Source organism: Acyrthosiphon pisum, chromosome A1 (assembly GCF_005508785.2).
Source record: "Acyrthosiphon pisum isolate AL4f chromosome A1, pea_aphid_22Mar2018_4r6ur, whole genome shotgun sequence".
NCBI lineage: Eukaryota > Metazoa > Arthropoda > Insecta > Hemiptera > Aphididae > Acyrthosiphon > Acyrthosiphon pisum.
Window position 1 is genome coordinate 111,816,059 of NC_042494.1, and position 27,273 is coordinate 111,843,331.

The window sequence follows — 27,273 nt, forward strand, 5'->3', positions numbered from 1 at the left end:
CGAGTGCGGCTGCGACGTGAATGCCTAATACATAATACAACAATATTTATATAAAAGCCGCGCATTCGAACCAACTGTATATACCCGATGAATATTCCGGATAGCGACGACGACGACGTGAACTTGGGCTGTGATGGCCGTCGTTATTATTATTATTATTTTTTTGTCTCTTCCATATGCGAGCGTTTAACGGAAGAGGCGTATTATTACTATTATTTTATTATAAATTATATTGTACAAAAATAGTAATAGACTAATATAATAATACAGAGACTGCTTAGCTGCTGATGTACCTACGTATTATAATATATTAGATATTTACCATAGGATGTTTCTTCCGAATGTGTGCGTTTTGAGTTATTTATGGTAATTTAAGCGACGTCCACCACGGGAAGAGAAATACAAAAATAATTATAATATAAATATGAGGAAGAATAAGAAACGACGCCGTTTATTGTCTCGGGACACATTGGGAGAACGATAATATCCCATTTCACCAGAAGAGACGCTGCAGCTGGGATCCGTGGCACATAATATTATATTATGTGATTTTCGGTATGCGTACAAACCTTCATGATATATATTATATGTACACATATTATGTAATAATAATCCTCAAGCTGCCTCCGCCACCACCTCATATATATATATAATATTATAATATATCGTCGTGTATGCGCACGTCACATCGCCGAGTGGTCACGAGCATAATATAACAATAATAATCTTTCTACCCTTTCAGATCGCCGCGTATCATCTGTATTCATACTTAGATGAAACTGTACTAGTACAGTATATGCTAGCTAGCATATGATCCGAGCCTATCCGCATCGCGATGTCCATCATAACATTATAACCGTTCATCAATCACCTCGTATTACGGTGATTTATATTCCGTTTTCTCATATATATATATTTTGTAGGGAGATTATAAGGTATATAATATATATTGTACGATATATACCGCGTAACGTGTTTCCTTCCGCGGTGTACTCGACACTCGTACACATTATAATAATATACCTATATGATATGACCATACGAATAAAAATTATCGAGTATTACACAATATAATATGACGTATCTAACTATCTATGTATTATAAACCTCTTAAAGAATATTATTATTATTATTATATACACGTGTATGACTTGGGTATAGGTAGTGTTAAGACTTAATATACGCATATTATAATACAATATATTATATAGGACATTAGAACCTAAACTGTCAGAAATAACTGAAAAATGTATTCAACTAACTATTCAACTATAGAATATAAATTTGTACCTACCTACTTGTAAATATTACATATATTTTTTAATGTACTTACAGTTATAATCAATTAACAATTATTATCATAATATTTTAATTTAAAGAAAAAAATAATAGAATACAAGTTATATTAAATAATTAGTTAATTTGATCTGTCAGTTCTTTCCGTTATACCCTGTATATTATATGATATACGATACCCACGTATGGGCCCATGGGCTTGGGTGTTTGTTACTAATTACTATAAAGCGTAAAGTTTATTTCAACTTGACAAATTGCCTGTTTGAATTGAAAACTCTTATAGTTTAATTTAATAGTATATTATAGTATGGGCTGTTAATTAAATTACCGTACGGCCGTCGCATGCACCTGATAAATTTGTCTCCCAAAAGTTTTATCATACATTTTTTTTTATTTATCATTATAAACTAAGCCTATGAATTATTTTAAGCCCAATCAACTATTCACTAGGTATTTTAACTTATTTAATTTGATTTGATGAATCAAAATAATTTATTAAATTGCTCAGCCTTACCTAGTATATGTGCTCTCTATATTCTACTAGTACCTAATATTAAGAACACGGACGTCGCAGCCTCAGTGGTATGGTAGTGGTGGTCATCGTTCACGGTCGTCTCGGCAGTAATAATAATAATAATAATAATAATTATTATTATTATTATAATTATACGGGAGTATACCTATATGCTTGCCTGTCCATAAAGCGTAATGATAAATAATTATAATTACGATTTTTCTCGTCGCTAATTATTATTATTGTCGCCAAAAATTCGGACGGTGCGTCGACCTTTCCGGTTTCCTATTAGACATATACGTGACGCGTAGTACATATTATGAACATGACGTATAGATGTATATTATATTATTTTTATCTCGTTAATAATAATACAATACATCATGGATACCTATTACCTACCCGATTACGTCACACGTTAGTCGAACGGTCATTGCAATGATACATTTTCGTCTAATTTTGCACTATGCATAATAATGATATATATATATATATATATACCTTGGAGATTATAATAATAAATATAATAACATATCGACGTATAGACACTCGGACGTATAGTTACGCAAAACGGGGTACCTAATACACGCTTGTACGGAGAAAATATCCACGTACGTGCGTAATATTCATTTAAAAATTATAATACTATTTGCTGTGCAGGTAAAAAATATGGCACGAGGTCGCTGCCGAATGGTATTAATATTATAATATATTATATCGATGTATAGGAGTCGCCGCCATAGGGTGACACAATCAGTCCCCCAGACACGGTCGTGTCAGCGAAATGAAAATTATGTCATGTGAATGCGATGGACGGCTGAGGCTATCAGTAGTGGTTTTTCTAGCGTATATATACGAGTGGGTGGGTACATGATAGCTGCAGCCAATATCAAAATGTTCGTATCTCCTCCCTCTAAGTTTCCTTTCCTGTTTCACATAAATAATAAGACCCTCTTCATATTTATAGTCACACGCAAACAAATCGCTAATACCCACCCGCTGATGTCATAACATTATATTGTAGTGTCATTTTCGACAACAAACTGTTGGTATGTGGACTACGGCATTTTACAGCTGCAGTGATGCTAATATCGTTTAGGTACAGACGTGACGATTTCTTGAAAATCGATTAAAAAAATTATTCCTGCTGAATACAAAGACTGAATACCATCCGAAGACTCGGTCGCTGTAGACCGAAATCAAAATATTCAAATCCAAAACGATAGTTTTGGTTCTGCATAACTATTGAGAAATTTAAATATAATGAACAGGAGGTAACAATATAAATTATAATAATATATATAAGTATATACGATTCTGAGAATGGTAATTATAATTATTGTAAGAATAATGTAGGTATACCATAATAATAATAATAATAATAATAATAATAATAATAATAATAATAATAATAATAGTAATAATGACAATAACAATTTTAAGATTGTGTTTCCGATTAGGTATAGGTAACAAGACCATTTAATTTTTTAGCACTGCAATACAATATATTTTGCAGGAATCGATTTCATTAGGCTTTCGTTATGTATTGTATTTCGATTTCACACCACGAAATCGGTAATTTTCATTCAATTAGCAAAAAAAAAAAACAGGGTCAGCTTGCAAATACGTTTGATAGATATATTATACAGGTAAAACTGTTGTATTGTGTACACTTTCTTTAGTAAAATACAAAACACGAGTACGTGACAAATATCATTGTATCAGTTTTCGCGGACTAGGTACCTAACCTATCGATTTCCTGCTTCTCTTTTCGTAATATAATTTAGTAGATCGATTATTTTCATAGGTAGGTAATGTAAGTTCGTCGAGATCCGCACGTAATTTAAATTATATGTTGTTTATAATTATCTAAACAAAATTTAAACATTAATATTAAATATATTTAGATACAATAACTTCTCTTAATACTTTGAAATTTACTTAATACTTTACAAACCGTAGTAGGTATAGTTTTATAAATAATATCGTAAATAATGTCGAAGTGACTGGATTTTAAGCATTAAGTGTTAAATTGTTCTTATATAAAACATACGAAAATATAAGATACAATATAGATAAAAATTATAATCAGCATGTCCGTCACACTACACTGCAATGGTCGAGGAGGATCTTCAGCGGAATACTATAGAGCATACAATATATCTAAGTTATATCTATTTATAAAGCTGTTAAAATTCAAATCCTTAGCATATTGTACATTTAGGTACATTAAACACTCATTTGCACAAAATATAACATAATTTTATATGATAATGGCTTATCTATTCGAGGGGGGAAGGGAGAGATGACGTGTGGGACCACCAACCCACATCACCTTGTGAGATGGGCCTTGGTTATATAATATAGGTAATGTATTTATAATTGTATATCTATTACAAATAATAACATAATAATAAGTCAAACTATCATTAAATAAAAAATTTTAAATATTACAGATAAAAAAATTAAAAAGGTTAATTTATGTGTGGCATTGCAAAAGAGAGTCCACAGTCTGTACTATCATGATATTAATAGAATTAAAAAAATATAACCCCCCCCCCCCTTGTCATGATTCCATAGACCTAAAAAAGATAGGTCTATGTGTAAATCAGATACGCAACTGTTATATCGATATATATTTACTATACGTATTTTAAACATACGGTTAGATTCCGAATCAGTAAACTGATATAATAATTATTACCGCTTTGAACATATTATTATTAGGTAAACTGTAGGTACCTTTATCTATTCAAACGTATTCAAATATTATTTTAAACACACTATATGTTGTGACACGGCGTTCGACCATAAAGAAACCGTTCTTGAAATTATTTACCTAATACCTTCCCTTGGTTTTTTTTTAAGCATATATATGTATTTATATATATATTTATATATACCTATTACAAGTTTATACACGTGTAGTCGGGTGTAGAACATTAGAACATGACAAAATATATATTATATTTCACAAAACTGTCAAAACCTGATTATACTATACCTAGCAAAAGTATACATACACGATACATATATATAATAATTAATAAAATATATATATAATTATAGGGGTTACGTGTGATAGTAATTATTTACGATAAAACGTACTATTTACTGCAGATTGCAGTAATATGTATACATAATAATATTATAACTTATAAGAAACACTATACTTTATATTATGATATTATTGGTACGTTGAATTCGATCCTCAAATCAGCCCATATTTTTAATTCGCTAATAATTTTCTTTCTCGTGTGAATCCCTTACGAAATGAAAATAAAATATTCATTCTCGTGCAATCGTACGTATAGTAATATTTATTGACACCATTAAAAGTTTAAACGCCGTAGCCTGTTCTAAAATCTCGGTTATTTAAAACGTTAAATGCATTACCTATCGAAAACATAATTTAAAATGAATCACCGATATATGCCCGATGAACCAACCACAGACCGTGAAGCTAGACATGGTAATAGTAATAGTAACAATAATAATAGGTAATTGTGTTTACATTTTTTTGACAGGAAAATATTATTATTGCCGCGTTCGAAATTCAAATTGTTCCTATTCACTATTATAGGAGTCCACGCCTCAGAGATAACGCAATTAAAATGCGTGTGTAATATTTACTATTTTATTTTTTAATAATATGGTGTACAAAATAATTTTGTTTTTCATTATATTATTTATTATCGTGAGTACATCGGACATTCACATCGCTGCATTAATAATAATTAACAATAATACAATAATATTTCAATGATCGAATAAAATTAGGTACATCATTTAACAGCCTTGTTTAACCTTATATAGCACGTCATACTGTATTATAATATTATGTATGTATGTGGCGCGGCGTAGCGTGTTTAACGGTTTGATATATTAATATTTATGGGAAATTGAATTTCATTCTCGTGTCCGGAACGATAAATCATTCTGGAATATTTAATAAAATTGTTGAAAAATATGCGTGCCAGAAATATAAGTATAATTACTCACATTTCCCGGCGGCCTTGAATTCGTCCGAAAAGTGAAAAGAGAAGAAAGAGAGAAACGAGAAAGAACATTCGTTGGGAGATGGCGAAACCAGTAGATAAGTAACAAATGAGGAGCATACATGTCTTTCCATTAAGCGCACGTGGACTACAGACTCCCACGCGGGCGCACGTGCGAGCGATGTATATTTTAAATAAAAATGTGAATTTCCCACTGTCCATTTTTTTTTCATCAATTTTTTTTCTCATTCTTGGTCCGTTCGCAGAACACATTATTTTCCCATGTTATAGCTCTTCGTTGAGCTGACTTAAATTCACTATAGGTTTATATGGTCATATGGGTATAATAATATACAATTTATTGTAGTTACGACCGGTTAACCCATCATGGCCTGACGTGTCGATGCCGCTACAACTACAGTTTACCTACTCGCGAATATCGACATCGTATAATATACTATAAAAAACTATATAGGGTGTGATTCACCGAGTGTGCTCACTCCAATTTTATCCTTCAATTATTATGCGTTAATTTGAATTGTGATTTAAAGAATTCTTATGAAAAAAATACTATACTTTCAAATAATTGGATTTTTTTGAAAATATTGATGTGTCTAAATTCAAATCCTAATGAGAAGTTTCCTAATCGTTACTTATTAAAAATAATAATAAAATAGTAGAGTTATAGCAAGCTACTTATATACGTACTTTCTTTGTGTAACGAAACATGTTGTTGACGGCGATATTATAATATAATATAATAATATGTTATAACTTATATGTATCATTCACAATAACTCGAGTCTCTAGAAATTATTACAAGATTTTACGAGAGCGTATACATAACATGTCACTTTTTGAATTCATTTTACTCTATCTTGTAAATTTTAAAACAGTCATACCTTGCTTCAAAATTTAAATATAAAAAAAAACTTTCGATTTCCTAGGTTTCCTAGTTAATATTCTTACCCTTAAATTGTAAATATTGTAAATAATAGAGTAAAATGAATCCTTTTTAACGTAAAATTAGCCATATGTTATGCGTTAATAAGACGGATTGTTAGGCTTAGGTACCACATATTATGATTTATGCAGGATAACGTCCTCTTAATATGTTATTAATTATTATTCATTTTGACACCTGTTTTCGAATAGCTATTATAGATGTTTACGTTTACAAAACACGTCGTTATTATTTCAATAACATTAAAAATACAAAAAATAAAATAAAAAATAGATTCGAATGAAGGACATTCGTGTTAATTAATATGAAATAACTATTTACTATATAGGTGTAGATACACAATAGTACGTGAACGCATTTAAAAATTAAAAATATGTAATAATATATATTGTAGTAATATAATATAATGATTTGACTACTCAATCTTGATAAGATTACGAGTACATATAAGAATAATACAACTATATAGACAACGATTATACCCACTGTATCGTCAACATATTATTATGATAAATTTATCTAATGTTAAACACTCGTAACCATCACAAAACGTTTTTGCCGAAATTAATTTTTAACGGCCGCTTCTCATATACTTTACATAATTATGTGTTTACTATAATATCTGCTGTGATATATTAACACACATATAGGGTGACCCAACGTGATCTCCCGTTTCCCCGTGTTAAGCCGAGTTCACAGGTACATCATCTATTGTGTTGTGTGCCTTGTATATCGTATTCGTATTGGCTGTTGTAATCATGGTATCATTCAATAACCATGATCTAGCGAGAAATTTCCGGTCAGGCCAAGCTCAACTTTTTGACATCACACGACAGATGATCCAGTGAACCCGGTAAACTCAGCAAACTCAGCCAAACGTAAAAACACGGCGGTCCATCCTAGGTACATCATGCCACTGTCACGATCTCATATATGTCCTCGCAGTATTCGTACAGATATTAAATAATAATAATAATAATAATAATATATTATAATTTATAATACATATAGCGTCGCGTTCGTGTGCGGCTGACTGGTCGCGTGCTATAATTAATATTGGTTGAAATTATACGAACGATTCCTTCGTCTATATCGCGTGTATCGCATTTATATAATAAGTAATAACTATTACTAATACGTATACACATATTATAATATATCATAATATAAATTATACATAAAAAGGTGAGTCGTAAGTAGGTACCTGCACTGACGGCGCGCAATGATATCGCGTTGAGAATATTACATCCACGCGTGTGAAGGTATGTTTTATTATTGCAATTTGCAATAATATTATTACCATACCTATATAATACGAGTATATAGATTACTGCGTGGAATATTATATAACGATGTTATAATATTCAGCTATTTCACTATTTATATAGCGACGATTATTATTATGTTGCCCCGATTGCAAGTTTCGCCGTCCGGGGGGTCGTTCGCGTATCGAATGTTAATAATAATCGTAATAAAAATTCGTCGATAATATTATACGGTACTGCACTATTGCGATAATATTATATACTTCACATATTATTTTAAGGCTCTAAAAATGAAGGCAGTTATCTACTTGTGGAGCATACAAATATGCGCTCGAAAACCAAGAAAATATACTTATATACACAAATTATAATTGTCTATTAATTATTAAATTTTATTCTCGGATAGGCGTGTTTTGCATTGAAATCAGTTTACACACCTAAAATAAAAACCTATGATATATTAAATATTATTATAAATTAAAACGGTCTTCGAATAGTACAAACTATGGTTGGTTGTGAATTCATATGATACGACCATAAGATTAAGATCTAAAATCAATGTATTAATTTAAAACTACTAAGGTTTTTCAATATTTTATTTGCATATTATTGCTGTACCTACCTAGATATTAAAAATTGTATTTGTCATCAAATGCTGAAATACATATTTCATAGTGTTGATAAATTATCTAAACGATCTAAAAAGCCAAAAAAAAAATACGCAAATTCAACGAAATGTGATCCACATAATATAGTTTATATACGATACATTCTATACGACTTCCGTGGACTTGTGATATCGAATTTACATAATTATATCACTGCGATAACAGTGCGGCAATTCGCGTATGATGAAACTTTATGTGCGGAAAACCAAAAACCAAAATTGTTACCGTATCATTATAGTGTGCGTGTGTATGTGTGGAATACTTTGGACATAATATTCACGTGGAATATATTACAACTAAAGTAGAACAATATAGTATATCTAACAGGACAATGTATCATATTCATATATATTACATATAAGTAACATATTATACATTATTACGATTATAATATTTTACAATTTCACCTCAGCGTTAAAAACAACGGAGTTTTCCTGTTTTGAAATTTTCCGGGCGTTAAATTGCATTGCCTTTGTATAAACATCGAAATAATAAAATTTACTAACACATTTATAGCTTCATTTTACGATCAAGAGGGATTTTACGATCCACAATTCTTTGAAAATATGTCCTGGGTATTTATTTCGGTTCATCAACCGTATTCTGCGCGAGTCTGGCGCGCGCGTACACCACCCTGCGGGGTATTATAGGTATGAGCGGTATGGCAATAATGTTATATTATATAGTATTGTAGTAATACACGAGAGACGATCACTGAAGACAGATGATAAAAAACACTCGCACGTGCAATTATATAATATCTATATATGTACATATTATTATCATCTGTTTGAAATGAGTCTGCAGCTCGGGCATTAAATAATCCATTAAACGTCCATTATCGATGTAAAATATAATTTATATATAATAATGTATTAATGTAATATATAACAATCCGACCGATCGGGCCCCTAACGGGGCTTATATCTATGTATACAATTATATATATTTATACCGACGAGTTACCCTCAACGTACATAAACCTATATAGACTATAGGCGACACAGACGTAAACATAAATAAATTGCTCTGTTCATGCGCATCCGTCAATATAATATAATCTGTTTTTCATTAGAGTATAATAATATATAAAAATAACACGTCTCTTAAAGAATGTTGCGCACTCAGCTGTAGTTGTGGAAAATTAATAAAAAAAAAACACTATATTATAATGACGCGAGGCACTGCGATTATACTGTATAGTCTGTAGGTTTACCGTAAACCTATACCTAGTACCTACCACCTAAGTTTGATAAAAAAAATCGCAATATTATGTATGCATGGTCGTGACGTGTTGGGTATAATCCGTATGGGAATAATAATATAACGAGTTTCAGATCTACGATATGGGTCGGCGCGATTGTCTCCGCGAATAATTTTTTGAATTTTGTTTTTTAATAATATGTATTATTAACATTTAAGTACCAGCTACCTCATAATTACACCCATTTACTATGGTCTTAATAAAACGATTCCCAAATATTAAAGTCAAACGATGTCAACAGGTGCGATGATGACCGGGCAGCGATGACATGGAGGCGGCAGCCAGCGTGGTACAGATGACTGGAGGCGGCGGACGGGTGGGGATGAACACGGACATGTTCCTGTTGCCGTCCCACGGCCCGTTCACGTCGCCGCCCGGTGTGATCATCACGACGGGATCACCAAACACCGGTGTCCACCAATACGCCGCGGCCACGCTCACCTTGTTGCGGCGCGACGCCTGGGTGCTGCCGGTACTCATACTGTCAGTGCTCACCATGACACTGATAATGACTTTCGAGGTGACTATATATCCATTATTTCCTCAGGGGTGGATCTAGGGGGGGGGGATTTCAGGAGGTCAGCTGACCCACAATTAATATTTGCTGATCAAATTGGCCCCTCTTCAGATCTTGGGTAGTTGGACACTTGGACCCTCGAATACACACATACAGTATAAATAATTTTTTTTTGTTTTATATACCTAGTACACAAGTATAGATTTTTAATCTGATTTTAATAAGTGCAGGACCCTTGAAATGTCCTGACCCACAGTTTCCTAACTCTGGATCCACCCCTGTATTTCCGATGCTTATAATAATATAATATTGCACAATACGCGCAGTCCTGTAGTTAGGTATATATACCGCGGTCGAAGAAATGTATGATGGGCGGAGAGGCTGTGTAATCTTTAGTAAAAAATGTCTCTCGGCTATAGAAGCTAATATTATATGGTGGCCACCTCCAAGCCGGTGGCTGTGCGGAAGTGAGAGTTCATCGCTACAAAATAAACCATCCAATATAATTTAATTATAATAACTTATACATGCAAAATAAATATTTTGATCTTAAATAATAAAAGTCTAGAGAAACAACAAAATTCTATAATTCAACTTATAATTTAATACAAAACTGTATAACTGTACAATATGATCCAGATCGACAAAGAAAATTTCTTAATTTTATTTACGTATATTGCTCGCGGTGTCCTTATAATACGTTTTTGTTTAAACCTTCAAAATTGTAAGACATTACATTTGAATGAGGAGAAATGTCATGAGAAAATATTATGTTATCAAATTAAATAACTTTTTTATCGGGCCTCTCGATACTTTTATTTATTACCAACGCATAGTATTATAGTATATTATAATTTTAAGTAAATTAATACTTTAGAAACTTTCCGCATCGCCATTAAGTCGTCTTTAACACCTGTCAACATACATATATACTCGAACTCACTGCTTGAACTTTAAGTCGCGAAGTCATGTGTAAGGGTGAATGATATTATAGATTAAAAAAAAAGTTCAATAATATTTTATTAGTAAGTTCACTCCAATAATATTGTTGTTCAATGTCGGGACAAAACATTATTCGGTATATAACATCAAGAATGCTAAGAAAATGCACTTAACTAACACGACGGTCGTTTTATTTCTGCAGGTGTTCGTGCTGTGCAAGACGAGAAAAACGGAGCCCAGCCGGAGACATCTGTTCCTAGGACAGGCGTTGCTGGGCGGGCTGTTCGTGTGCGCGGCAGTCAGCGGGCTCATGTGCACACAGCCAACTGTGCTGACGTGTGCGACTGTCAGGCTGTGCACCGGGCTCGGGTACTCGATGGTGTTTGGCACGTTGCTAGTCAAGTGCGTGTTCCTCATCAGCCTCAACGGAGGCGTCTACTTGCCCGCACCGTATCAGGCGCTATTGCTGTTCTTCACCGTGGCCATACAGCTGGCCATTGGCGTCCAATGGCTCATCTACACACCTCCGCAACTTCTATCGTCCCAGGTAAGTCAATATATTGTTAATTGTTATGACTTATGTTAAAGTGTGGTGATAGTGCAGAAGGGTTCAGCCTCCTTATTACATCTGACGACGGTTAAGAAGCGTCCCTTTAACAAATTAGGATTAACATTATTCATTGTTAAAAGTGGGATGAGTATAATATGCACTTACACAATCACTGTTTATATATTACACAATAGACATAGACATTATACATAAAATTATATATTATGGAACGCTTAAAACTATATGGAGATATGAGTCCCCCCCTGGAATTGACCACCACATTAAGGTATCCATATATTTGTTGTCTCCGTCTTACACATGCACGACATAGCAAATTGTTGTTCACTAGTTTCAAATAGTATGTGAAATATCAAAAATTAAAAATGCTCGTATCTCGCTTAAAAATTAAAATATCGAAAAAAAGTTAACGCTTAGGCACAGATAGTGTTATTATGTAAAAAATTGATAATATGTCAAATCACTCTAATATCAAAACTAACAGCACACTATTGAAACTAGTGAACGAACATTTGCTATGTCGTACGTGTGTAAGACGAAGACAACAAATGCATGGGTATAGCATCCTTTTAATCCCTGTATGTTATTATATTATTACCAGTAATATACTTATCATCGTAAATTCGTAACAATCATTCAGAGCATGGGCAAGTTTAAATAGTATATCCATCCTTTAGCCTAATAGCCAACAGGTGTTGATTCAAATAAATAAATAAATAAAACTATATAAGTATAAGAACTTTTGAAAAGCAGACATTTTCAAATGCAAAAAAAATACTGAAAATGTATTAAATGTTTAGAAAAAACTTAAAGTTGCTAATATAATACATATTAATATCGTACTATACAATCGTGAAAAAAATATGTGAATATAAAAATTGAAATTATTGTGTACTAACGACGTGGTTGTTGCAGTGGACGAGCAGCCTGGACAACAGCTGTGACACCAAGTACCAGCACATGCTCGGCTCTCTGGTGTACGCGGCCGGCCTGCTGTTGGCCGTCACCGTGTTGGCCATAAAGTCGCGGCATATACGGGACAACTACCGCGAGGCGATGTACATCGGGCTGGCCGTCGGCTGCACGGCGCCGCTGTGCGTTGGTTGGGCCGTGGCCGGGCTGTGGGCCACGCAGCCAGGAGACCAGGACGGATGTCTGGCGCTGGGCCTGGGCGCCACGGCCGCACTAGTGCTACTCGTCATGTTCATGCCCAAGGGTCGACAGCTGGCCGCCATGGGCCGGGACGGTCTGTACGACGAGGACAAGCTCAGCACGCTCAGCAGGCCCGCGTCCCCGTCTTTCTTCCACTTCAAACCGTTCATGACGCCAATGAAGCACACGTCGACGATCAACACGTTCGGAGGTAAGCTACTACGGGGCTCATAATAATATAATATTCTATGTCATAATAATTTATAAGTACCCACGCATTGTGTTTCGAGCTAAGTTCTGATAAAGTCCCCAGTCCCCACTGGTTAGGTTAGTCACCGTCGTGGGACGTGGGCCTCTTAAAAAAATATATTTTGATCAAAGATGTGAACATACTTACTGAACTTTGGTGTACCTTCACAATATAAAGCCTCCATTGAATTTAAAAATTAAAACTCTAAAACGTTACCCGTAACGTATAACAAAAATATAAACTTATAGATTTTGTATAGATTATAAATTGAGAGATAAATTTTTCTTAAATCGTCTTTAATATTTATATATAAATAATGGACTAGGGTCGTGGTACAAAAATGTCAGGTCAAAACCCACAAGTAGCGTATCGTGAATTGCACCTCATCCTTTACCAATAGGTGTAATAATTATGGTGGGTGAGGTTGGGGGGATTGGCCCCCTCCCCGAATATTTACTAACTTAACTTCGTAAGTAGATAGGTACCTATAATAAATTATGTTAATACGTGTTAATTTATACTTCTAACCCCCCCCCCCCCCATCATATTTACCCCTCGACCATCATCATACATTTACGGTTTCAAAGTCCCGCTATAAAATATGTATGTAGGTACCTAATTGTACATTCGTAAAGCTAAAAGCCATAGGTATAATGCGTATTGTTCGGGGAAACAACGGCAAAGGTTTTTCGGCGATCTGAACACGTTTCTCTAACCATATTTTGTTTTCCTAAACTCCCATCCGCGTCCATACCGTCGACGTCAGTAACTACGTTTGTTTAGCCGCACCTATAGTTGCATTATGACATATGCACTATATGATGCAGTCGAATTTTCTCCAGACGATACTTTTTTTCCTCTAATCTATTTTTAACGATTCCGTATACCGCTTTTGTACATATTATTATATATACCAACACGTGTAATATACCGCATTCCGCCGGGTCTAACGTAGTTTATTATATGTACATAGTAATAATAATAATAATAATATACGAAATGGAAATACTTAGATATAGCTGCTATCAACGAAAGAAAAAAAAACCGTATACGCGGTACATACCTATTTCAATGACATGATAATATAATAATCGTGGACAGGTTGATTTTAAAACACACGACGAATACGTAAATCACCCATCCTCGCATTATACATTTTAATAATATTATAATACGATCGCGAAGTCGTATTCTACGTTATGTGATGTGTGCTCATGAGATTTTGCGTCCCTTTTCGCTAAAATTCCACCATATACTCTGTAATACGCTGTATGGAATAATATACCATCCAGTGGCGTCATTTCAGTTTTCAATAAAGGGGGGCAAAGGTTTTGACCGGCCCGAATGGGTAAAAAACTGCTCACCTCGATCGCAACCACATACTAGCTGCTTACATTTTTTTATGGTACCCTTTTTATTAACTGGGTAACATAATTTTTAAATAAAAGGTACCAGATATTTTAGAAAAACAATTGTATACTTATATAGTTATATCAGTTAAAAGTCTACAAACTATTTTATGGCAATATTTATATTGATAAACAATAATATTAGTATATAGTTTATTATAGGATATCTTCTTTTTTTTATTTTTGAAAATATATATCAACTACATTATTTATAAATCAATTTTACCTGATTCAACACTTATAGCCTATACTCTATTACTCTTATAAAGGTAAATATTTAAAAATTTATATTATCTTAAATAATAATATATATTTTTTTTGAGCAGTTTGCGGTAATTTTATATTTTTAGCCACACCATCTATTTATTTTTTTTAAGTCATATTTTGCCCAAATTAAAAGATTAATGTAAACACGCGTTACGAAAAAAATAAATTTCAGCTAAATTAACACAACACACAGAATAATTGAATCACTTGAATCATACACGACTGTCGCAAGTTAACTGAAGTCCGTGATCAATGATAATTATTAATAAGAGTGCTAATCGGTTGTTGTTTTTAGAATTTGTATTAGTTTAAGATTTTAGAAATTAAACTATACTAGATTAGTATACTAATTATTATTATTGTTGTCATCACAACACAAACAAACATACATAAATACATACCCAAACATACAATGTGTAGGTACGTCACCGCATACGTCTAAATATAAATATATTCCAACTATTAATTAGTAAAAATGTATCAATATGACAATAATTTCTTAGTATATATGGTATAATATTTTTTCAAAAAATTATAAAATAGGCATGTTTTTACGCTTATAAAATATAATAATGGTAAAATGGCAACAACTGGGAACCGGCCCATCGGGCCGCTTTTAAAATCAGACATGGGCAAATGCCCACCTTGCCCCCCTTCAAATGACGCCACTGATACCATCGACTTTGATACTTTAATTTGATATCATAATAATTATTATTCGCGTCAGCTACGAACAGGGGTTGGGTCATCGGGAACTTGGGAAAAGGGGACCAAAAGCATCAATATTACTGTAGGCACCGTCGAAAATCCGGGTCTGTGCTTTATGAATATTGTTATTATTTATTTAACGCTTGTGACGCGTGATGTCCCACTGTCTCGACGTTTCGTCAAACGAAGGACTTCGTTCTGAAATCATTTGATCGCATATAATTATACCCACCAGGTTTGTAATTCGGTATATTTATTGGAGCGAACCCTCATTAACGCGTGTACATGCGTTGAGTCTGCGACTTATCACTCAATAAACGTCGTCGACAAACGTGACGAATATTTTTATTACGTAAAACGCACCAACGGTCATTATTACAATATTTATAACCCATAATTTATAATATAACAGCGCATGTACCCACTATAGGGTGCCGGCCTCCACGTATTTCGGGGTTCACACTTTTTTGGTGTGACCTTTCGGTCTCGGTTGGTTGGTTCAACATTAGTTTTTTTTTTTCAATATCATTTATCATAATATATCTACATTCCACTCTAAACCTAGCCTTATCCAACAGTTAAGTCATCTAAGCTAGAATAGGTTACCTATTAGTTGCAGGAATATCGAGTTTCAATGATAATAAAATTATCATGTGTATAATCTGTATATGACTGTATAAACAGACTAATTAGTGCACAATTGTATGATCTATACCTATCAAATAACGTAGGTATAATATGACAGTATTCAACTGCCAAGATATTAATGTTGAAATATAAATTACAATATAAAGTTATTATAGGTTCAATAATGGTACCTATTGGCGTTATAGGCTATATAATCTATATCTATAATTTCCAGTGTTTGCAAATATATCTTAATTTTATTTATTTACATAATTATCTGTGGAACTAGAAAGGAAGTAGGAACGAACAATTTTGTTATTTTTCCTTGAAAAAAAGAACTAGTTTATTTTCTCGTTCTTTTTTTATAAAAATGAATTCGTTCATCGTTCCGTTCTTTAAAAAGGGATTCGTTCCAGGAATCCGTTCCTTTTGGAACTAGTTCCTTCCAAACACTGATAATTTCCCATTAGATTTGAATGTTTTGATAAAATAAAAAAAACATTATAATATCAATAATAGTAAACAGTAATCGATCACACGCTGTAAGCGGTAGGTGTCACCTACTTACACAATAATATATAATTTAGTATATAGGCATACGGCGGTATACCATTACACTATTGACATTTACCGATAAGCCTGTATATAAATTTACTATAATAATATTATAATATAGCCAGTATAAGCCGTTATAAATATCAAATTTGAATTTATACCATATTATATATACCATATATTACATGTTCCTACTGCTGGTTGTGTGTGAATTGATGTATCGCTACGTCAATTTGTACAAGTGTAGCCTGTACAACCTTTCGATGATTCTATAAATTATAATCGTATAAATTAATATATTATTTAAAAGCTGTCGTTAAGACATGGTTCTTTTCACATTTTGTCATACTGTATACTTCTCGCACGTTTTCGATCCAGAGTGCAGACCAAACACACAAATTATATGCCAGATATAATGTTTAGAATATAAAACGAAATAAAATACGAAAAGTGAAAATATAGGTACTCATGAAAACGATTTCTCTAAGACAAAAAAATAAAAATACATCTTACTTACCTATCTGATATTAAAACAATTAGCATATCACGAAAAAGAATATAATATACTTAGGTACGTGAAAATCTTACGCGTTGTATAATTATATTATAAGCATATTCGTTAATTATAATATAATAATAATAATGTATGCCCGTGGCGGGCAGACGTGCAGTAGACGTAGGAACGGCGGTGGCAATTTAAATTTCATTAACTATCTCGTCTTCTACATAATATTATAACAATAACAACATTATTATACATTTTTTATCTGTACCATTTCGTTTGTTTTACAGACCGAGTGGCGCTCGTAGCCCCGCCGACGTACGCTCACCACTATTACCCGTACTGTTATTATCCGCACCACGGACTCAGCGGTGGAGGTGGAGGCGGTGGTGGAGGATTGATAGGTGGCGGAGGTGGTCACCATGGAGGTCACATGCAGCAGCCCATTTACTCGAGATGTCCACCCGGTATATTATATAATATTTTTATACGATTATAACTACCTATTCTGCATGCTTTCGTTTTGTCGACATCGCTGCAGTAGCGCAACTGGTGGCTTGGGGGGAGTGGATTTAGCCCCCTCTGACTACGATTTAGCCCCCAACCAAAAATAATATATCCCTTATTGATTTATTGAGATATAAGTTCCTTATGGGTTATTTTAAACTAATAGTTTTGTCCATTGGCTCGTAGAACTCTGAGGTTTGTAACTTTTTTTACTCAATTCAAAATCAAATTTTAGAGCTCCGTCTGTCGATCTAAGCGTTTATGCTCTCTATATTATCATCTATAGTATTTTCACAGCTCTGAAACTGCAATATTTTGCAAAATTTGCGGGATTATCCGGATTAACCACGAATTTATTCCCACTACGATTTTAGGTTCATTACCTATTGTTTTTCGTATAATAAGGCGTAATCGTCGATACTCTACATTAATCTGTAGTAAATAATATATGCGATCCAAAAAAATACGATTTCCAGCCCAGCATAGTATTATATTTTACAACTTTATACGCGCCCCATTTTAAGAAAACTAATTGTATTCTTTTGGCTTTTAGATATGTGCAATTTCTCGGGAATGGACAACAGCATTTACACTACGATGGAGCCGACCATGTCCAACAACCCCAACGTGTTTTTTCACCGTTCCGGTATCCACCCCGGAATGATGTACTGATTATTGTTTAAGTGAATACTATAATATTATATATTTGACTATATGTTTTTTTTCTCTCTCCCGATTTTATTATTGTTTATAAAATATTTAAATATTACATAGGTATTTATATATATATATATATATATATATATTTATAGTAGTCGCGTAAACGAATATTAAACTATAGACATATAATATAGCGCCCTACGTAGTCCTACACAAAATACTGTACGTTACAGTGATACCTACCTGTAATATTATAATATTATAATAATATGATATCTATTCGACTAATATTCACTACTCAGAAGAACGCATCGATCGGTTGGCCGGACGCGTGTCATGATCTCTCGCAATAATAATCAATGTGGTCGTCCGCGATGGCCGAACAAGATGTTTTATACCTTCTCCTCCTACCATATGCCTATAGGGTAATACACCTATATTATTTTACCCGCAATTTTATATATCGCCTTTATCATTGCTCTGATCGCAGCAGCAAACGATTATAATATAACGTGAAAGAAATCTCCGATGAATTCCTTAAGTAAAAACCACACACGTAACACATAGTGTAGTATAGTACCCACACGGAAATGTATACCGTTCATACCAGCTATGTACATATACATATTATTATTATACTATTACGGCGGCGCTATAGCTCGTCGCTGTTCTGACGAGATTCGATGCCATTTTCAATCGCGACGATGATATTCGTTCGAGATAAAATACATGTTTTTTTTTTATATAATATATATTCTATTTTTTAGATTTAATAACTATGCTTATATATTAGGTATATATTAGATATAATATATTAACATATAAATATATAATACTAAGCATATGCAAGTATAATGTACTCAATTTAGTGTATAATATTATTATACTATATGTAAGCTTTTATCTATAAACCCTATATATATATACTTGTTACGCGACAGCAACACATATACAGGTACTTAATATTATATATGCATATTGTTGATATTATTATTATTATTATTTTGTGTGTAGATCATTATAATATTATATAACAATATACATAATATATTAAAAAAATACCATCGGATAGATTCGGATTATAATATAGATGTATAGTAGATATTATATTCTCAACATGTATATAATATGTAGAGCCAATTTAGCTTTCTTAATATGTTTCGATTTTTTTGATTTTTTGTTGATTATGAAAATAAAAATTATTTTTAAGACCAACTTCAGTGCCAAAAGATGCGCTTCCATACAAACGCGTCCTTTAATATTATTATAGTTTGAGCTATTTTTTTTTTAACAGGCAAAATGTATATATGTTTTTTTGGAATTATTTATAATATAGGTACCATAATTATAATTATGTGTTAATTCGTTCAATATATAAACAATTTATTTTCATAATCATATACAATGGATTAGTAAAAATCCTACAGTCCAAGAAAGATATCGATTGTTATTTTTTATTTTCACATTGATCCAGTTATATTAAATGACTATTGTATCTTATAATATTGTGTAGTAATAATTTGGTAACGATTACCATTAAAATTGCGTACAAAATTTAGAGTTGCTAAAGTGTAAGAAATTATTGCTTAAAACGATATTAAGCATTACTTAGGTTTTAGACATACGATTTAATAACTTGTACATTTAACTTTTTTACTTCTGTATACTCTTAAGTGTATTATTATAATATTAAGTATTGTATGAATAAATTATTGCTCATTTAAGATATAAGAACACTAAATTCCTTAGAAATAAGATATTTTTGTATTTTTTATGGTAATAACTCAATATGCAATAAACAATACATTGTCTAAAGAACCTTGACTATACAATTAATCCGTTTTATTCATAATATACTACATAGGTATGTAAAATATGTTTGGGAACTTAAAATGTTTTCCCGTTAGCCCGATATATCATTTTCATTTCACCCAGACAGTTCGCCATTAGGTAATGAAACAAAACCGAACGCATCATACATGAATCCTGATAAAACTGGTAACTATATTAGTATATCACAAACTATACATTTTTGGATATTAACATTAGAAAATAGAATTATGGTTAGGTAAATACCTTTCTGTCAGCTAGCTACTAACTATTTATAACGTAATAGTGCATTATTTTGGACGAGGATGATATTTTTCCAAAAATATGTGGTGAAAATAAAATTAAAACACAACATTTTGTTACAACTTAATTTATGTATTTACTATAGTTATATTTTTTATTACCAATATTATTTTTTATAGGAAATTTCGTAATTTGTTCAAAAATTATAATATCAATAGTAACTTATATGATACATTTTATTTTGATATCCAGTCTCGTTTTGTATTTATGGTATTATTATTAAAATTTTGTTTTCGAACAATTCTTCTTTGAATTTATTTAAATATCTTGTAATAAATAATTATAAAAATTAAAAATTGCTTGTACCAAAACTAGTAAGTACCTATTAGGTATTTACATGGCTGGACAAACATAAATGACACCAACAATTAAGTTATCTATTGCTATAAAATATAATCATAAATAAAACTATTAAAATATTCAAAAAAAAATAAGTAAAATAATTTTAATTTCCTAATTGTACATTACACAGACTTGTTTTCAACACCCATATGCCAATATAACAATAATATTATAGTCTTGATAAAATCGACAGTCATTATAAACAATAAAAATGATGTGCTCGACACATGGATATTATGTTAAACTGTACATGATTACTTTGATCAAGAACAGTTTGCAATTATTGCACTTTACCCAGCACGATTAGTGTACATAATGTGCATATTGGAATGCAATCAATAAAAAAATCCGCGTGTCAGCCAACTGCAGTCAGGGTACTTTGTCGGCGGTCGTGTAACAGTGTTTGTTCGATTTTAGGTAGGCGTTTTCGTGTTGGACGCTCTGAGAACTCGTTCGACATTTGGCCAAGCATAGTTCAAAATGATTATTGATTGCCGAAAACAGCACACGGAACGTCTCCGAAGCCTTACCCAGCACGGTTTCTAATAATTTTCTCTGTGATCGGATGTACAAAAACAAATTCGTCGATTAATTATTTTAATGGGTTTTTTGATTATATCATTTCAGAGGCATAGGCGCCATGTACACTGGTGCCCGAGCACGCGTTGAAATTTTTGAGGGGTGTCAGGCACGCAGTAGGTGAGTTGATTCCCGAGACCTACTTTATGTATTAGTTGATTCCCGGGTCATTATTAAGTATGTACGAGTTAATTCCCGGGTCATTATATGTCACGGTATACTGGTAATCTCATCACCAGATACCAATTTTTAAAAACAATGTGTTATACATTTTTACCAAATTAATTAATTTTTTTAATTACCAAGTTTTTTTGCTAATAATTTTTTAACAAAAATGTTAATGATTTTCAAAATATGAAAAAAATAAAGAGAACAATATTTTTAAAGAAACTTGTTAGTCAACCTCATCGTGGTGTTTCAACTCGTACGTACTTCTTAATAACCCGGGAATCACTCAACGGTACAGTGCAAGTAAACAGGTACCCGGGAATCAACTCGTACGCAGCCGCCAGGCACCCGTTAGAAATATTAAATCAATAGGTATTTATTATTTTACAGTAAAATTACTTTTGAAACCAATTTAAACGTAAAAATCGATTTTAACACGATTATGTTCTAATAATTGAGAGGAAATACGATATGTCGATATGTTTTTTTTTGCTTATTGGCTCTCGGGTCTGCCATCTTTAAATGTGGTAGTCAAATCGGCATCGCCGTTAAATTTTTTAAGACCTGGCGCCTATGGTAGCTATATGACATCGAAAATATTATGATCGTGATTTTAATATTAGCAGGACTAACCTTATTGGGATTGAGGCAACATGACACGCAGTGTTCGTACAGCACACAACAGCCATCCGCGTTGCACGTATCACATATATAACGTTTTTCGGTAGTTCCGCAACAGTTGTTCGCTAGGAGATCGTCTCTTTGACATATGTAACCTGTTATAGGAACATATTTAATAATAATATTATAAAGTACATGATTGCTATTACAGGGATTGTCATTTTAAATTATTATTCCAACAGTTTCTATAATAGTTAATTTAAAACGCGTATGAAATCAATTAGGATTTTTTTTTTAACTGGTTCGAGATAACCTGCATTAACACGAGAGTGGGCCAAGTATTAATTTTAGAGTAAAAATTGGATAACTTTTCGATGCTATTTCTAAAAACCATTGTCTTCATTACTTACAATTTGTGTACTTACAATAGGTATTCAATTATTCACACATTTATTCAATGGAACATTAACGGCTTATACAGACGTTCAGTTGATATTAACCGTATTGTCTACAATCTTCAACCACAGATTTTTTGCTTTCAAGAAACCAACCTCAAGGACACTCACACTGCTCACATCAAAAATTACTCCCGTTTTTTTAAAAACAGACCTGTTGCAAACAGAGCAAGCGGAGGTGTCGCTACCTTCATTAGTAATTCTCTCGAAAGCGAAAACATCCCCATTATCTCTGATCTCGAAGTAGTAGCTACGCTTGTCAAATTCCAAAAACATCTATGTGTATGCAACATTTACATACCCGACAGTAAAAAATTCACAAAACAAAATCTCATAGAAATTATACGGCAACTCCCCAAGCCCTTCATACTTTTAGGTGACTTTAACAGCCGAAATATATCTTGGGGATGCTCCCACACCGACGACCGTGGAAAAGTGGTTGAAGAGTTTCTCGACGACGAAAACCTCTTTCTCCTTAACAATAATGAGCCTACCAGACACAACATTGCCCACGGTTCCTTCTCTGCAATCGACCTTTCCATCACAAACTCTAGTTTTGCATCACTATTTGAATGGCAAGTATTGACATTGTATAATAGCAGATTTTATTTTTTAGAATACAGGTGATAATATTAATAAACTAATAAGTATGAAGTTGCACATTGATATGAAATTGGAGAACACTCGTTACTTGTACAAGTGATCCTCCCAAAACAGTAACCAACCTAATATACAAAATAGAATATCTAAACCTAAGTTTTATATATATTTTTTTTTTCATTAAAAACATATCCAAACGACAAAACACAAGACAGATTATTCAAAACAAGTTTGATGTGTAATTAAGAAAACAAGTTATTGATCTAAAGTGATTAGGTACCTAGTTACATTTTTTTAAAAGGATTGGCCGTGTTGAAAAAAATTCAAGGCACATCTAAATATAGTTGCAAGGTAAACAAATCAAGTAAAATATCTAAAAAATGGAGATAACACAGCTGTAATCTACAGAAAGAGATACATACAATATTATATTAAATCGAGTAAGAATTGATAAATGTTTTTGTTTTATGTTTTAAGACAATTGGAAATAACTGTTTACCTATATGGATATATGTTGTAATTTAATAACTTACATTTATATTCATGTACCGACGTGGCCACAATGATACATAATAATATGTAATTGCTTATACATTCTTATCCTCCATTACATTATGTATAACTTTATTTATTTATAAAACATAATGAAAAAATAATGAAACATAACTTATCTGAATTTTGAATTTTATAATTATTATTCAATTTTTACAATCCAACTTATACACAGAAGTATATTTTAATCTATTAAAATGGATTACACTCACATTTGCACATTCATCACTACATTTGGTTATGTTACCTCACATTTGAGGTAGGTACATTAATTTTCATATAATATTGCTATTAAAATTCTAATCATGTATTTTTAACTTATATACAACAAGATATAATAATACAAATAAGTAATTACAATATTAATACATTTATGTTAGAAGATTAATTCCAATGTCTAACTATACGTCTATACCTACTTAAGATGTATAATTTTTTAGATTATTAGTTAGTGGGTACCCGTTGTACGTTGAATATTTCACATCAATTTTGAAATTATACTACTAATCCATTGATTTGGGTAAAAGTAAATTCCAGAAAGGTTGTATACATTTTAATTTAAAACTGAAAGGTAAAGAATAAGTAATTTTGAAAAAAAAATGGTCAAGAAAATAAAATAAATACTTATAAATTGGTTATTGTAGGTATTATTAGCATAAATATTTACCAAGAAAGTAAAATTATTTTTATTTATTTAGTTTATACCTAATTAACAAATAAACTATATGAATTTGTACAACTATTATTATAAAAGATTATTAATCATAAATTGTATTAATATTTGATGGTTACAAAACTAATTTCATTATTAATTCAAATAGTAATATACTCTATTCAGGATAAGATTGAACTGCGTCGCGCATGCTGACTGAGCCGCTAAACAGTGCCTGACCCCCCATGTGATGGCAATGCGTTCTGTGATTGGCTGACAGTCATTGCTGGACGTCGTCGATCATCGGCACCGGTGCTGGCCACTGTGCATACGCTACTACTGATGTCAGGAATGCACGGAAAAAACATGTTTTGGTCGGGTGAACGGTTCAAACTTATCTTGAATAGAGTATAGTAGGGTCTATTCAAATTAATTGTGTGTGATTAACAGGGAAAATGAATAAATAACTTCAAAAGGTAAGTTAATGAATTGAAAAACTACTGGTTTACCATAATATTATATAATAATATGTTGCAATGTTACATATTTATTTATAAAATTAATAACATTGATTAAAGTAAAATCAATTATAAAACAAACATTTGATTTAAAAAATAACTTTTGTAAATATTTTGTTTATATTTTCATCTCGAGGATTCCAAGTACATCTGCTATAATTAACTAAAAACCATTTATAAACAAATATAAGATAATCTATAACAATTATTTTGTTTCTAAATCCTAATATAATATTACATATAATATTATGTGGTAGCAGCAAATTTTATATTATAAAATTTATCATTAATACAGTTGTTTAAAATTATGCAGAGAATGGTAATTAAATTATAAATAAATGTTACAATATGTTAATTTGTACAAGATGTCATTATAATTATTATAACTAGCATACATGTGATTACTCAAGCTTAACATTTCTATATTCAATTAAATGGTAAATTTGTATTTTGTTAAAAAAAAATATTGATTAATGACCATGTTATATTCAGCTATATTCACTATAATGTAATTTGAGCTTAACTGCAAAAGTGATAAGTACCTTTGTCATCTGCTATATATTCTCTGCCTTGTACAGTATTCCGACAACTTTGAAGTGATGAGTTGTTCAAATCGACTTCGGCTGACATCCAAACGAAAGCACTGTGATCCAATTTTCTTGGAATTCGCCATGTGTCTGTACGTCTGGGTGACTAAAAGTTTGATAAATTGCATTATTTTACAGAACCTAGGTCCTAGATAAAATTGTTAACATGTCAACTAATATTGTTGGGTTATCATACTTACAATCAATAAGAAACTGACAATACAGTATGTTAACGAGCAGCCAAAAATCACTGACAGCACGATTTTTCGTCTAATGAAACTGAATAAAAAAGCTCTCCACATGACAGGCAATTGGCACCTGGCATTTTCAGTGGCTAAATATGAAATAAAAATAAACTTAACTGTTGAGATCCACTACAATTAAATTGTAATCATAGCTGAGACGCAGGCCATAAAGAACATAATAAATATCTATAACAGTAACTAGACTTAAATTTTTTTAAATAGTATAATTTTGAGTGTTGCCAAATTACGTTAAATTTAAGTTTTAAGTATTGACCTCAAAAAACCATCAATACATTTTAATAATACATAGGTAAATATTTATAATATTGATAGTTTTATTAATTAATTTTAATAAAGAATAAAGATGTTGAATGAAATTTTTAATTTTACAGTAAATTTTTATCAATCTTAAAACTAAGATAACATGGCCGGCGCAGTGATAAGAATGATTTGATAATAGTTGATAACATGTACCACGGACCACAATTTAAGATAGTACTATCTTAAATCGTGCCACGGACTAAGATAATATAATGGACTGGAAACGAAGGAGCGTTTAAATACAGGAATGCACCCATTGACATAATATATATCAATGAATGCACCGCTCATAGTGCGCATGCGCAATATGGTATATTCCGCATAACATAGATATTAAAGAATGGATACAGGATAGGCCATTTACGGGAACGAACATGAACATTTGTTGAGGTTATAGAGGTCTTATCACAAATAGATATATGTATAATTATTGTATATAATTTATGATAAAACCTCTGTCAGAATGAGAAGCAATGATAAAAAACAGTCTTTCTCTCTTCCCCATCCCGGCCCCATGACCCTCTATTTTGTTAATATAGACATGGCCTATCCATTCTTTAATATCTATGCCGCATAACTATAGTAACTGATAACTCAGTGATAACTGATAATGTGATATACCTATAATTGAACATAAATTATTAATATTGCAATTTGCGAATTTAGTATATTTTAAGTTTTAACTGAGTTATGCAATTTGGTACATTTAGTCTATGGTAGGTACAACATTTTTTAATAATATAGAATAGTTTTAGTTAATAGTAATATTAATAAAAACAATAATCACAATGTATAAATTTAAAATATGGCAAAATATAATTTGTTACATTTAGTCAATAGTAATAATAATAAAAACAATAATCACAA

General features: G+C 31.9%; 2 protein-coding genes across 2 annotated transcripts in view; one reads left to right on the plus strand and one right to left on the minus strand.

Annotated features, from left to right (window-relative positions):
* The window catches only part of LOC100167745, a 73,503-nt gene extending 53,038 nt beyond the window's left edge, over positions 1 to 20,465 (plus strand). The window contains exons 3-7 of the mRNA XM_001951290.5: positions 10,211 to 10,489; positions 11,631 to 11,975; positions 12,912 to 13,359; positions 17,757 to 17,933; positions 18,527 to 20,465. Coding sequence (XP_001951325.2) covers positions 10,238 to 10,489; positions 11,631 to 11,975; positions 12,912 to 13,359; positions 17,757 to 17,933; positions 18,527 to 18,645 — 1,341 coding nt within the window. The 5' untranslated portion in view covers positions 10,211 to 10,237 and the 3' untranslated portion in view covers positions 18,646 to 20,465. The remainder of the gene's footprint in view (positions 1 to 10,210; positions 10,490 to 11,630; positions 11,976 to 12,911; positions 13,360 to 17,756; positions 17,934 to 18,526) is intronic.
* A 718-nt stretch (positions 20,466 to 21,183) lies between these two features.
* LOC100569198 (UPF0454 protein C12orf49 homolog) lies at positions 21,184 to 26,340 on the minus strand. The gene is made up of 4 exons (XM_003246714.4): positions 26,041 to 26,340; positions 25,796 to 25,946; positions 22,489 to 22,631; positions 21,184 to 21,663 (listed from the first exon to the last, which is right to left on the minus strand). The coding sequence occupies exons 1-4, from the start codon at positions 26,140 to 26,142 to the stop codon at positions 21,478 to 21,480; spliced, it is 582 nt and encodes a 193-aa protein (XP_003246762.1). The 5' UTR covers positions 26,143 to 26,340; the 3' UTR covers positions 21,184 to 21,477.
* Between the last annotated feature and the right edge of the window lie 933 nt (positions 26,341 to 27,273).

Coding starts and splice junctions, on each gene's coding strand:
- LOC100569198 (XM_003246714.4), bottom strand. CDS start 26,142: ATGTGGAGAGCTTTTTTATTCAGTTTCATTAGACGAAAAATCGTGCTG. Junction 22,632..25,795: donor ATATATAGCAGATGACAAAG/GTACTTATCACT, acceptor TTCCTATAACAG/GTTACATATGTCAAAGAGAC. Junction 21,664..22,488: donor GTTGCCTCAATCCCAATAAG/GTTAGTCCTGCT, acceptor ATCCGATCACAG/AGAAAATTATTAGAAACCGT.